Source organism: Littorina saxatilis, linkage group LG3 (genome assembly GCF_037325665.1).
Source record: "Littorina saxatilis isolate snail1 linkage group LG3, US_GU_Lsax_2.0, whole genome shotgun sequence".
NCBI classification, from domain to species: domain Eukaryota; kingdom Metazoa; phylum Mollusca; class Gastropoda; order Littorinimorpha; family Littorinidae; genus Littorina; species Littorina saxatilis.
The window spans coordinates 48,301,030-48,315,930 of record NC_090247.1 but is presented as its reverse complement, the minus strand read 5'-3'; the positions used below and the strand labels follow the sequence as shown (position 1 = coordinate 48,315,930).

Genomic DNA, 14,901 nt, shown 5'->3' with positions numbered 1-14,901 from the left:
TTTGTACAACACCCTTTTCTTATTGAAAATATGCACATCGGATCCACGATTCGCTGACGATTGCTTGCAGTGTTAGCTAAAGCATGCATGTTTTTCTAAACTCATGTGACCTCAAGCCAAACCCATGTGATCTCAACCAAAACATGTCAGCAAACAATAAAGGCCATCGATTATTGCCGCAAGGATAATTGATATTGAATCGTGGTTCGATGTGCATATTTTCGAAAGAAAAGGGTGTCATATTAAGTGCACACAGCATAACATACACATCAGAGATTGTTGTTCATCGCGATCAAGGTACAAGCTGCAGTCAGCATCATGCACTATGAAAATCCTGAGATATTTCCGGAAAACGTCTATTGTAAAAGTTCTGATTTCTTATTTCGAATTCGTCTATTTTAGGGACTTGATCAGAATGAAACTACTTTACATGTTAATAAACAAGAAGAACGATGTCGTCTTTCTACAGTGGAACCCCCCCCCCCCCTTTTTAAGACACCCCAATTTAAGACTTCCACCTTTTAAAGACCTTGATTTTTCAGATTTTCTCTTCTGAACGTGTGTAAATTTACCCCATTGTAAGATTCCCTCCTTTTTAAGAACTCACTTTTTCAGATTTTTGTAGGTCTTAAACGGGGAGGGGGGTTGCACTGTACAACAAAACAAAAACAAAGTTTTCAACTGTTCATTTATTTATTTAAAGTTTGTTTAAACAACGTAAATATTATTTTAGATTCTCATCGACAGCAATGATCGGAACCATAAGCACACATAAAAGGAAACAAATTCAATTAAGTGTCTGTATTAGAACGTAGACTACAATTTTTCACATTGAAGTCTGTTTGACGCCCGTATATATTTAAAGTATAGCGCTAAAGACAAACACTGAATGAAGCATGCTATCCATCCCTTTTACATGTTCACATCATATACATGTTCACATCGCAAAATACCGCATCCAGACGTGTTGAGGATATTAAAGACTGGATGTGTGAAAACAAACTGCAACTCAACCACGAAAAAACAGAAGCCATGCTCATCAATCAAACATCACGCAAGACAGTCACCCAGTCGTCCAACTCCTTGCTCATTTGCGACACAACAATTGTTTTCACAGATAAAGTAAAAAATCTCGGTGTTTAACATTAATAAAGAACTTATTAGCATGAAAACACAAATCAACCACATCTGTAAAACAATCTTTCTAGAACTTAGACGGCATTAGCTCAATTCGCCACTTTCTGTCCACTGAAGCCACGCTTGTTACATCATTCGTTCTGTCACGCCTAGATTACTGCAACTCACTTTTGTCAGGTCAGGCCTATCTGATAGAAAAACACACTTCAGCATGTCCAGAACTGAAAACTAAAGAAGTGACATATATGTATATATATTTTTAGATTCATAATGTGATGAAGAATACGATGCAATCAATTTTAAATCTGTTTGTGAAAAATCGATTTTAATGACAACTTTAATGAGCAAACTCATTAATTAATTTTTAAGCCTCCAAGCTGAAATGCAATACCAAAGTCCGGGCTTCGTCAAAGATTACTTGACCACAATTTTAACCAATTTGGTTGAAAAATGAGAGCGTGACAGTGCCGCCTCAACTTTCACGAAAAACCGGATATGACGTCATCAAAGACATATATATACAAAAAAAATGAAAAAAACGTTTGGAGATACTATACTCAGGATCTCTCATGTCAAGTTTCATGAAGATCGGTTTAGTAGTTTTCTCTGAATCGCTCTACACACACACACACACACACACACACACACACACACACACACATACACCACGACCCTCGTCTCGATTCCCCCCTCTACGTTAAAATGTAAAAACTGTACTGGGCTTGCCCTGCATGAGATGAAAATCTGAGCACAACAATCAATAGTAGTAGTATGTCGTAGTAGTGGACTGTAAATAATGATCGACCGGCGATTGGATACAAGCTCCTGTGTTTTACTCTAAACAGGTCCCTCAATGCAACAGAGCTATTTTTATGAACAGATTTTGTTTCCTGGGTAGATATCATAAGCACAAACTAAATTTCCAAACAAAGGCAAGTTTTTGTACTTGACAGAATTTCTAAAACCAATGATTACTGGGTAATTTACAAAAAGTCTCTCTGTTACTGCATAAAACTTGACTAAATGTAAAAAGAGCATGGCGATAAAACAGTTAGTTTAGAGGATGGATATTTCCCAATGACGGCACTGACGCTCAAAAACTTATTCTGAGAAAACAGCGTCAAACTTTTCAAATTGGTGTCAAATGTTAATGAAAAATACTTTGAAAATCTACGAATACTTGACTGAACGCATGAAGTGAGTGAGAAAAAACAAACTGCAATAAACTATAAAGTCAGGAGTGAACGCATGAAAAGCTAGAGCGGGCTATAAAGACAGGGATGAAAAGACAAAAAAAATCGATCAGGCGATAGAGACAGGTTTGGAAGCACAGAAAAAAAACCGAAGATAAATACAGACATCGACTGAGAGATCAAATCAAATCAAATCAAATCAAATCAAATTTTATTTTACGAGGGTTGTGGCATAAGCAATATAAACGAGCTTCTTTTCAACCAGCCCTCGCCCAGAGAGGGACTATTCTAATCTTAAATACATATATATACAAACGTAAAACAATTACAAAAGATAAGCATGACAGTAAAAAAACATTAAAAAACAAGAAATTCCTCCGAGGTAGGAAAAACACCCCCGTCCTTACCATTCTCACTGCCACCAACTGAGAAGGTTATTTCCCTTTGACCATTAATATGTCCCTCTATAAGTCCTTGTAGAATCTTAATCCACCAATAACTCCCTAACCGTGTGTTTGACTGGTCCCAATTTTTGTAAGGACCGTCTCAGGAATGTATAGAACCTGTTCACCAAGTTTGGTGACGATCGGTCCGTTCATTCTTGAGATCTATATGCGAACACAAACAAACAAACAAACACATCGACCGAATCCTATACACACCCCTATACCGGGGGTGTAAAAAAAAAAAGGCAGAAAAACTATTCACATGGCTATATACACGTTGTAGGCTATACATACATTCTTGCGTTATGAAACACTGATGCTTTATGGACAGATATGATAGAGAGAGAGAGAGAGAGAGAGAGAGAGAGAGAGAGAGAGAGAGAGAGAGAGAGAGAGAGAGAGAGAGGAGGGAGGGAGGGAGGGAGGGAGAGAGAGAGAGAGAGAGAGAGAGAGAGAGAGAGAGAGAGAGAGAGAGAGAGAGCTAGCTAGCGAGCTAGCGAGCGAGCGAGACCGAGAGAGACCGAGAGAGAGAGAGATCGAGACCGAGAAAAATACTGACGCACAGACAGACAGAAGAATAAGTGTGTGTGTGAGAGAGAGAGAGAGTTAGAGAGAGAGAGAGAGACCGAGAGAGAGAGAGAGACCGAGAGAGAAACCGAGAGAGAGACCGAGAGAAAGAGGCCGAGAGACAGAGACAGAGACCGAGAAAAATACACACACAGACAGACAGAAGAATAAGTGTGTGAGAGAGAGAGAGAGAGAGAGAGAGAGAGAGAGAGAGAGAGAGAGAGAGAGAGAGAGAGAGAGAGACCCATCCCCCCAGAGACTGACTATTAGGGTTTAACGTCCTCTTAGACCAACTGGTTTATATTGGGACAGGTATTGGTAATACGTCGGAAGATATGGTGTGATACTTTGATTCGAACAAGCCCGCTGTGGCTGTCTTCTTCGACACACGGTCACCAGCATTGGGTTTGTCTCGTCAAAGTATCGAGATACGATCATGATAATCAGAGACGAGAGATGATGCATGCGTGTCTTCGTGTTTTCCAAGCCCTGAACTGAACTTTCGCTGTGAACGTGGGATCTTTTTCGTGCGCATGTGTGCACACGGGGGTGTTCGGACAACGAAGAGAGTCTGCACAAAGTTGACTCCGAGAAATAAATCTCTCGCCGAACGTGGGGATCGAACCCACGCTGATAGCGACCAACTCAGTGGTTACAAAGCCAGCGCGCTACCAACTGAGCTACGTCCCCGCCCCCTAAGAGAGAGACTGTGAGAGAGAGTGAGAGCGTGCGTGCGTTCGTGTGAGTATATGTTAGAGAGAAAGAGATAAAACCGGGTGATTGTCCATAAATACAAACACACGGCATGTATTACTGACCCCCCCCCCCCCCCTCCCCAGTGAAATGAACCTTGTGTGTTTAATCAATAAAATGTCTTACATCTTACGTCTTACATCTCTCTCTCTCTCTCTCTCTCTCTCTCTCTCTCTCTCTCTCTCTCTCTCTCTCTCTCTCTCTCTCTCTCTCTCTCTCTCTCTCTAGGAAATGACACATTTAATGGGAGCAGAATTTACAAGTGTAATGAGTCAGAGATCCCTAAACAGAAAAACATAAATGTGTAAACATCATTGATGGCTGCTGCAAACGCTTGTAGTAATACTCCCGGTTTCCGTGATTTAGATAATGACCGACCTGTAATTCTAATACGATGTCTTGGCTCATCTGACTAAATGGTTAGGCGCAGTCCAAAACAAAGTTGGTGCAGCGTGAAATTGGCGTCAAGTAATGATATGTATGGTTGTGTGTGTGTGTGTGTCTGTGGGTGGGTGGCCGATGGGTGGTTATGTGTGTGTGTGTACGTGTATGTGTGTGTGTGTGTTTGTGTGTGTGTGTGTGTGAGTCACATGTAATTCAGTGCCACGGGTACAATCATTTTTGAGAGCATTTGCTTGAAACGTTTTTCGCCCATTTTTGATAGGGCTATTTGAGGACGTCATATTTGCCCGTTTTCAGAAGTTGAGGCGTCACTCTCACGTACCGTGGCTGCACTGACTGAGTTTTTCATAAACTGTTTGCTTGAAATGTTTGCCGGTTACATGATCTTTGACTTAGTGCCGACAATGGGATTGCATTTCAGCTTTGTAGCTTTAAAGTTCGTTTATGAAATGCTCATTCAAAATCAGCCGATCAGTTTGTCGATTTCTTAAAAGTTGATATTTAAATCACACATAAAATATCGTTTCTCTGTTCCTTATCATTTGCTGATTCCAAAAGTATATATTTTATTATGTTCGGCGATGAAAATGATAGTTTGAACCATCTAATCGGGCCCGGAACGCTCCGGAACGCGCCGCGCGGCTCCAATTCACTTTGTAATTTGTTTGGGGTCCACAAGTCACTTTTTGTTGTTGTGAATGTCACCCGAATCATCCCCAAAACCAAGAGTTGTTGTGTAGGAGGACAGGATGGAAGGAATAAAACTCCACTTAAAAATCAGTGGTCCATAATACCATGAGAGGTAACTTATTACTTCATCTGGTATTTGTTACATACTGGGGGCTCAAGCACCGGCAGTCACCAGTATCTCACAAAATAGACTTTCCTATTTTTCACCCATCAGTTGTCTTGCCTTCATTGGTCAGTCGGTAGTGAAATTCGCTAGAGATCATGAGGTTCCAGCCTTGCCATGGTCGGTCCATTTTTATTTTTTCTGTTAAAAGATTATCTGTTTATCTGACTTAGTCCCACCCCCCCCCCCCTCTTAACTTTCCTTTGCTATAATTGGCCATCATTTTGCCCGGATCTCTGAATTCGTCCGCGAACCAAGCAACGTGTGTCACTGGCTAGACTGAAGCAGCATTAATTAAAACAAAATGTAGTAAATAAATACTTTCAAATAAATACGGCTCGCCGGACCTCCAGCCACGGCCTTGCACAAAAAGGTAATAAACGTCCCCAGGCTATTGGAAAGGCCGGGACTTGAAATAAGATCCTCACGCCTATAGGCTACTTAATTGTCACAGGCCGCACACTAACGTATTATGCAATCATTCAAACGGCCCGCAAGTCCGCGAACAAAAAGGGCGGGATGAAACCCTCAAAAAGCCTCACTCGATCAACGATTGCTCTACCATTGGCTCAAATTGAACCGACAGTGTCAAACAACCCACTCGCACCTTGAACAGGTAAACACCGCTCTCCAGGTGTCGTCAGGTAACTTACTCGCCACCAAAACTAAATAAACTTACGCCGACACCTAACTAAAGCGTGGGGGCGGCTCCCACCTCTTCGTCACGGCTCAGTGACCTCGCGTGAGAAAACTCGCCTTCGAATGGACAACCATTGACCTCGCGACATTCCCAACCGGAGGGAGGGTAGCGCGATTGAGAGAACAGCCGTTTTACCTTGACGGGGAAGGCTTGTGTCGCGTGAGGCCTGCCAGTTTTCAGTTCGGCGACGCGAACAGTGTAGTGTCAGTCTTGTTGGCAGTGTCGCCGCTACCGCTTGGGATCGTAAACTCTTGTTGATCATGGCCGATACTTCTACGGGCGTCCAGTTCATGGAGCTAGGCTGATCGTCCCAGAAAAGTGACCACCGTGGATAAACAGGATTACTTTCGTTCGTGTGACATCCAGCATGTGAAAAGTGCCGCCATCGGCCCAGCGCAGCAGTCAGCATGCCTCTAGCACTGAGAAACATCGAACCCACTCACCTTGGCCGGCGACAGTTACGGGAGGACGAGAGTGGGGAGGACACGGTGGGGGTAGCGATCACGCAGAACGCGGTGTTGGGGGCCCTGGTCCAGCTGGCCAGCCTGGTGAGACACGCGGATGACCTGTTCTGTGACCTGGCCGACGAGTGCCAGAAGGTGTTCGAGAAGACCGAGAGGATTATACACAGGGTGAAGAGGATCAAGGAAGGGGTGGGGCTCCTCGACTCCAAGAAAGTTCCCATACGTGAGTACCGTCAGTCACAGCAAAAGCTCTCTCTCTCTCTCTCTCTCTCTCTCTCTCTCTCTCTCTCTCTCTCTCTCTCTCTCTCTCTCTCTCTCTCTCTCTCTCCATCTCTCCATCTCTCCATCTCTCTCTCTCTCTCTCTCTCTCCATAATGTCACTGACTCCAAATACATGTAAAACTAAATGCAAAAAACTACGAGGCCAGAAAGACAAAACCTAACATCTGGATTTTCGACATTGCAAATACAAATTCAAGATGTTACTGAAGTTGATAGCCATAAAGTCTTGGGAATAACCATTGATATAAATAACCTGTCTTGGTCAAAACAGGTAGATACACTTTGTAAAAACACATCGGAAAAAAAAATTAATTATCAAAAATCAATCACTTTCTAGACTTTCTCACAAGAAAACTGTTTTTTCAGGCACATATTCAGTCAGGTATTGACTATGCTTCCACAGTGTGGGACTCTGCAAGTGCACAGACTTTGAAACATTTGAGCAGTTTACATAGACAAGCTGTTAAATTAATTCTTTTAAAAAATACATCTCTTTCCATGTCTGATTATAAACGATTGCAAATTCTGCCTATCAAATTAAGATTTGCCTATAACAAAGGTGTGATGATGTATAGAATTATGTCAGGGAATGCACCTACACTCATTGTCTCGAATTTCAAAATGATTAATTATAGAAAATGTAACAAATTATTTACCCCAACTCCAAGAATTGACTTGTACAAGTCCAGTCTATCATATTCTGGCGCACTTATATGGAACTCCATTCCTAATAATACAATTAAATGACAAATCCATGAAAAATCATTCAATGAACATTACATATTATTTCTCTTGCAAAACTTACAAAAAATATTATCAATCATCTGTCAAAATATCACTGTACTTTCTGATTGTATTGAAAAACATGATTCTATATAATGCACAAAGGAAATGTTTTTAATTTTTATTTTTTTTCCTTTTTGTTTCATATTCATATATATATATAAATAAACATTTCTTTGTAATAATTTTCAAACATAGCTAAAGAATCTAAAGGCATCTTGAAATGTCTTATTGATTGCTCAACATGTTAATTATGTAATGTGTACTGTAGTTAACTTAACTTCAATTTTTTCTTGTTATTGTGTTACCCCTCAATGGGCAAGGGTCGGATGAAAAAAGCATGTATACATTGCTTATTCTGTCACCGTCGATAAATGAATTTCTATTAAATTCAATTCTCTCTCTCTCTCTCTCTCTCTCTCTCTCTCTCTCTCTCTCTCTCTCTCTCTCTCTCTCTCTCTCTCTCTCTCTCCACCCCACCCCCCCCCCCCCCCCGGCCGGTGGGTGTGGGTGTTAATTTGAGTGTTGCATGTATTCATGTACAAATTCGTTTCCAGAACAGTAGTTGTCCGATCAGTCTGCTTCATTTGCTGTATCTTCCACATAATTCTTTTAATTCTTTAATAATGATAACTGTTCTATCCTCCTCAATCTCCACCCCAACTTTCCCCCCCCCCCCCCCCCCCCCCCACTTTCTTGTTTGTTAACAAAATCTGTCTTCATCCCCCCCCCCCCCTTCCCCAGTATCCTCCCACAAGTTTTCTGTAATAAATGATAGTCATATGTGTTGACATATAATTTGATGTGATCATTGCGCACAACCTTTTTATTATTATGTTTCAATTTATTTACATAAGGCCAAAAAGAAAAATATGTCTGTTTTCGGTAACATCGCCGAAAAACAATAGGGTCGGTCGGTCAGTCGGATTTGTTTTTTCTTTCCTTTTTCTTACGTTTTGTTAACGTCTTTTTACGTGTTTTTTTTTTAAACGCGTCCTTAGTTTACTTACAATTATTTAGCACATGTTTTTGACCTAGATATATATATTGAAACTAAATAAAGTATACTTGACTTCATTTTTTTGTTTTTGTGTGTGTGCGAAAAGCGAAAAAACCCTTTAGGGTCGGCGCTTAAAAATAGGGTCGTTCGGGTTACCGGAAACAGACATATTTTTCTTTTTGGCCTAAAACACATTGCCATGATGAGGAGGATGGTGAGAATCAGAAATCAAAGTAGACCTGTTGGGATCATGAAACAGACAATTTTCTCTAATTAATTATTTCTTGATTGCAGTGCCAGTGGCCAATGCCACAACGTCAGTAGTTGTGTCACAAGTTGTAAAGTTAACTATAAGAACAGGTGATCTGATGCACTAAATGTTCTGAAATAATTTGCATATATCTGACACAGATTCACAGTACTCCCCTAGCTGTGTTAATCGCAATACTGTTACCGGTTTTCAGTGTCATTTGTTTGGAACAGTGTTATGGATGCCACACACTGTCGAGGTGACTGATATGGCTGTTGCCACAGCTGGCCTGCTGTCAGAATGTTTGACATTGGAATTCCAATTTCGCGCTAGAACTGGAAACATTGGAAATATTGCCAACTGCAACTACCAAATGTTCACACTCAAATCAGCGTCTTGACAACAGTGAGGAGAGGTTCAGATTGCGAATGAGAATCCGGTGTTACCGTGTTTGGTTGGAATTGAATGGTGTTGGTCTGTTATTGAGTTACTGGAGATACGTGGAATGCATACCTAGAATCAGTAATATTAATTTTTGACCGAAGTCTTTCCCTGTGACAAGACCCCATTATGATTTAGTCAGTCGGCTACTGAAGCTTAGCACACCAGTCGCTCATACCTTATTTGATACCCAGGTAGCAGGAAACACAACGTCACATGGTAAAACCGACATTTAATGATTTATTCAGTATCGCCTGTTCTCTATGTCGAGGTAAATTCCTTACCTTTTCCGCTTCGAATCGTGTCCTGTATTATCAGGAAACGCATATAATTTATTACCTTCGTGACATCCCTTTGGCCTGTGTGAGCTTCTCCTTTTCACTGCGTTTTCCACACTCGCTTGGATTTCACGTTCGTTTTGAAGAGGGTGTGCTTTGTTAGAGCTGTGAAGGAAAGGAATTCACCTCGACATAGAGAACAGGCCATACTGAATAAATGTTGCACAGTTCAGCTGTTTCGGGTCACCAGATTTGTTTATGGTAATAGGGGCTATAAAATTGCTGTGAATGTGAACAAACACTGTTTGTATATATATATGACAGGAAGAAATTGAACGGTTGAATTTTGACAGAAATGAATGAGAAGTGTGGTGGCTGAAATAACGATAATGTTGAAGTGAACGCTGAATAAAAATCGATTGGATAATACAAGTGTGGGTGTGTGTGTGTGTTTGTGTGTGAGAGAGGGAGAGAGAGAGAGAGGGAGAGAGGGAGGGAGAGAGGGAGAGAGAGTGACCAGCTGGAGAAAATGGATGTCTTGCAAGAATTTAAAAAACACATTCTTATTTGTACAGCACACAAGACTCAGCTGTTTACACTCATTCTAGTTTTAACTTGATTTAGCTACAGATAATGCAGCTTATCCAAGTTATTTGGTTTTTTTCGACTGAAAGGCCTAGTGTGATAAGCGCATGCTCCTTTTTGTTGGTGCACCTAAACAAGGCCAGTGCGGCAAATCAAAATCGGTTTAAACAGAAAAAAAACTGACCCGGATACTATTTTGTCTTGTCTGAGGTATTTCTGCAGGTACTGTCAAACATGTGGAGTAATCGCTTTACATCAGGCAGTCGTTTTGAATAAAGCATCCGTTGTCGTGGCAACCGAAAACACCGCTGATATTTTGTAACGGTGCGATCATTAAAACTGACAGTCTTTCACCTCCCAAGGGGAAGAGATGACAGCTGTCAATCAGTATAACTTTGAAATGTCAAAGTCTTTGTTCAGCAAAACACCGAGTCTTTGAGTTGTTGCCAGGTTTATCACGGTCCTGTCAGTCTGTCATCGTGGCCGTGGCCGAAACTGAGTATTGGAAATGGATAGAGGAAAACCAACCAAGCAGACCGATATTGACCACACACACTCTCTCTCTCTCTCTCTCTCTCTCTCTCTCTCAGGCGATCATGGATGTTGGGGGGGGGGGGGGGGTGTGAGAGGATATTGGAAGCTTGAAAAGGGCGTCCGATGTCAGTCCCAAGTCGTGGAACTCCAACGGAAACACAATCAATCGTTGTCATCGATCACGAGCAGGATGTTGTAATCAAAAAGCACCCTGGCCAGTTTGGAAAGCGGGTAGAACACAGGAAGAAAGGATTACAGTCCGGAATAAAGCGGAATTACGCTTCAACAAGATTACCTGAATTATATTTCCCATCCACTTGAAAACAGGGGGGTCTTTTCTGGGGACGAACTCGGATGGATAGGAGGGTTGCGCATTGTTTGCATTGCCACCGGATGGGCTTGTCCCAGGGAGGCACGATGTTCGTTTGTACCCTGGAAACCAAACCTCCATCGTGCGGTGAGGGTGTTCGTGATTAATGTTGTATAGCTCTTGGAAATAAATATATATGAAACTTGGCACCTCGTAATCCCCCACCTTGCCCCTCCCCCCCCCTCTTATTTCATTAATTCATTCAAACATCCATTTATTCATCTATTCTTCTATGCGGCGTGATCACTTTCCATAACAGTTTTGAGAACTAAACTTTGTAAATGCACCTCACATTGCCGCGACATTTTGACCTCAGTTTCCCCGTTTGAAGTTTTCATACCAACTAACCAAGCCTATTGATGTGTGTGCATCTGTAGGTCTTGTTTCCATCGCGATCTTATTGCCAGCTCCGCAAATACTCAGATTATGAAGTAGTAATGTTCAGTCGTCGGCAACGTGAAATCAATCAGTCAAAAATATTACACCGTTTGGACTCGAGCGGCGTTGCCTCGGAAACGCTTGACCCATGGACAACGCTAGCACTACTCAATGACTGACTTGCATTGACCAGTTGTGTCACAAACAGTATCAATGGCCTTGCTGTGTTGTATCATGTCAAACAATGACCATGTGATTGTGTCACGTACAAACGTTGGCCACGAGGCTGTGTCACATGCATGATGCAAACATTAACACTAGTCGGCTTAGACTTCATGACTGGCGTGCATTGCCGAGTTGTGTCACAGAATGATATATACTGACCATACTTTTGTGTCACATACAAACAATGTCAATGACCATGTGGCTGTGTCACATGCACACAGTAACGGCAATCAGTCCAGACAGAAAGCAGAAGAGAGGCAGACAGAAGGCCACAGATGTGGGCCACGCATGACGTGATTACCATAGCCAGCAGGACCATTTGGCGTATTGATCAGCCGTTAATGGGTGCACTGAGGCTCATTTAAGCCTGCTCCGCTCCGCCCCTTTGCTGTTGGACTATCTTATACCTGGTCAACTCGCGGTCACTACCGTTTCAGACTCGCATTACGACTACGTTGAATGGGTCTGGGTTATCGATTACTTCTATTCTTTATCGGAGCAGATCTTGATTGACTTTTATTTCTTGTGGAGTCAGCATGCGAACTTGAATGCATGCCCGGGAAGACCTGACAGTGGAAGCATTATATGTGATTGTCATCAGACGTTTTAGGGCTGCTTTAGACTTCCCACGATTCGTATGTCAGGAACATCAAAAGGATATATATATATATAGCTATTCTGATGGACACGTGGGGGAATTCGGGGGCTGTGATTGGATGGTCTCACACATCCCTTTTCCGATCATCAAAGCATAACGATACAAAAGTTGGCCATTTTTGCCGATATCCAAACGATATCGGCAATAACAAAGACGCGTGGTTCCGGTTTCTTCCACGTGTATAAAGTACACGCATACCTCGCCAGGTTTGTTTCTGTCACTCTGTGACTAGTCGACAGACGATGCCATTTGCTTTGTGTGTGTTTTTGTTGTTGCTTACTGTACATGACATAGGCCCTACATTACGTGTAAAATCCAGTTCTTTAACAGGCAACAAACCTTGCAAATTTCCAGAAGCTGCAATCTGAAGCGACCTATCTCGGATTCTAGCAGACGATCTCTCCAATGTTTAACACAAAATCAGCAAACTCTCCTGTCACATAGAACGTCCATTGTATAGTGCAATGTTGAAATGAAGTTACCGGTCTGAAACATTTCGTCGTTTCTTCTGAGACAATCCTTGTTCTCTTATCATCTACAGATTTACCGCTGTCTTCACCACGCGAATTCCCAACAGAAGTCAGACTTTCGAACATACAATCTACGTAGGCAAGCATGATACGTCATGACGTCATTTGATTCCTAACATATTGACGTAATGCTAAGCATCCGGTTATCTCGAGTTTTCTCCGTAATACATGTCCGTGGGTTTTTCAATGTTCGGTTATTTCCGTGGCTTCATGCGGAAAGGGAACCGTCGTCTGCAATCAACGACATGGACCATTCTGGTACTTGTCGCTGACAAAAACATGATTCTAACACAGAATTTAATGTCAGAATAGCTATATAAACGCTATTGTGTTTTCAGCGTAGCAATAGGGTCCGATATTTAGACTCGAACAAGTATAATGCGACTCGTCTTCGACTCGTCGGCATTATACTTGTCTCGTCTAAATATCGGGCCCTATTGCTACGCTGAAAACACAATAGCTGTTAATAGCACTCTACGAGTAAATGGGGGAGAGATTGTCTGGAGAAGGGGCATGTTACAGTATGAGAGTGGGAGTATGTTTTGTTGTTATTGTTGTAACTATGTCATTCAGCTATCATTTTTCGAACAGTTGGCAAAGCAGACTGAACGCAACAAGCGAATCGATGAATTGTGTGCGGCATGTTATCATATAATGGATGTGCCTACCACGCCCCTGTCAATCAATCATATGAAACAAAGTGCAGCCATGAGGGGGGAGGGGGGTGATCGTGTGTGTGCACTGTACTGCAAACTCCAAGAGAATCCTGATATTTCAGGACACTAGAAAACAATAGAGTCGGTGGGGGGGGGGGGGGGGGGGGGGGGGGGCTTCTTGTGCATGTACAAATTTGTTAAATCTGTAACTTGCACATGTATACATGCACCCCGCTACCTCCACTCCACAACTGTACGTTGTCGTCAGCAGCTGTCCTCGACACTTCACGGTGATCTGTAGGTAAAATATGTACACCAGCTGCACACGCTCCAGATTTGATCGCCTTTCAGACAAGTTAGCAGACAAGTACATCATGTGTTGATAGTTGACACATTAAAGCGCCATGAGACTGTTATCTGGCGGTGATCAGCGCTGTAGATGAATGTTCTATTATTATTATTATTATTATTATTATTATTATTATTATTATTATTATTATTATTATTATTATTATTATTATTATTATTATTATGTACATATGTATGTGGTAATGCATTCTAGACACTTGGACGACACGGACAATTGGGCAACTTGACCAGTGGTGCTATATTTGACAACTAAACACTTATTTTCTTATTTTAGCTTGCTAGACCGGCTAGATCATTCAGTCGCACTGATTTATATCGCTGAGAAGAACCTTTCGATCACGAGCACGTAACGCAGTTTAACTTCAAATTTGAATGTCTTCGAGTAGGATGCATGGCGGCTTTGGCTTGCAAGACCATTGAGAGTTCGTTGCAAATAAAAAACAAGAAATTCCTCCGAGGTAGGAAAAACACCCCCGTCCTTACCATTCTCACTGCCACCAACTGAGAAGGTTATTTCCCTTTGACCATTAATATGTCCCTCTATAAGTCCTTGTAGAATCTTAATCCACCAATAACTCCCTAACCGTGTGTTTGACTGGTCCCAATTTTTGTAAGGACCGTCTCAGGAATGTATAGAACCTGTTCACCAAGTTTGGTGACGATCGGTCCGTTCATTCTTGAGATCTATATGCGAACACAAACACACAAACAAACAAACAAACACATCGACCGAATCCTATACACACCCCTATACCGGGGGTGTAATGAACTGTGGCTCACCCACCATGTTAGTACTGCTAGTGATAAGGCGAATTATTACCCTCTCTGTACGATAAAGGGGGACAATTCTGTTGTCATCTTTGTCATGATATGGGCACTGATAAGCGTATTTATTTGTATCAGTGTTGTTGGCTGTCATATCACCATGTCCTTTGTTGCACATTCAACTCATTTTTCTAATCGCTGCGCTGCAGAAGCATTTAGCGTGTAAAAATCACAACACGACACAGTGCAGCTTAGTGGCGGCTTTGGCCAGCAATATTTGTT

General features: G+C 41.9%; 1 protein-coding gene and 1 long non-coding RNA gene across 2 annotated transcripts in view; both read left to right on the top strand.

Annotated features, from left to right (window-relative positions):
• LOC138962538 (uncharacterized) overlaps positions 1-14,901 on the top strand; it is a 173,842-nt gene that overhangs the window by 65,071 nt on the left and 93,870 nt on the right. The window lies entirely within an intron of this gene.
• The window catches only part of LOC138962523 (serine-rich adhesin for platelets-like), a 72,569-nt gene continuing 63,656 nt past the window's right edge, over positions 5,989-14,901 (top strand). The window contains exon 1 of the mRNA XM_070334361.1: positions 5,989-6,738. Within this exon, the coding sequence (XP_070190462.1) occupies positions 6,459-6,738 (280 nt within the window). The 5' untranslated portion in view covers positions 5,989-6,458. The remainder of the gene's footprint in view (positions 6,739-14,901) is intronic.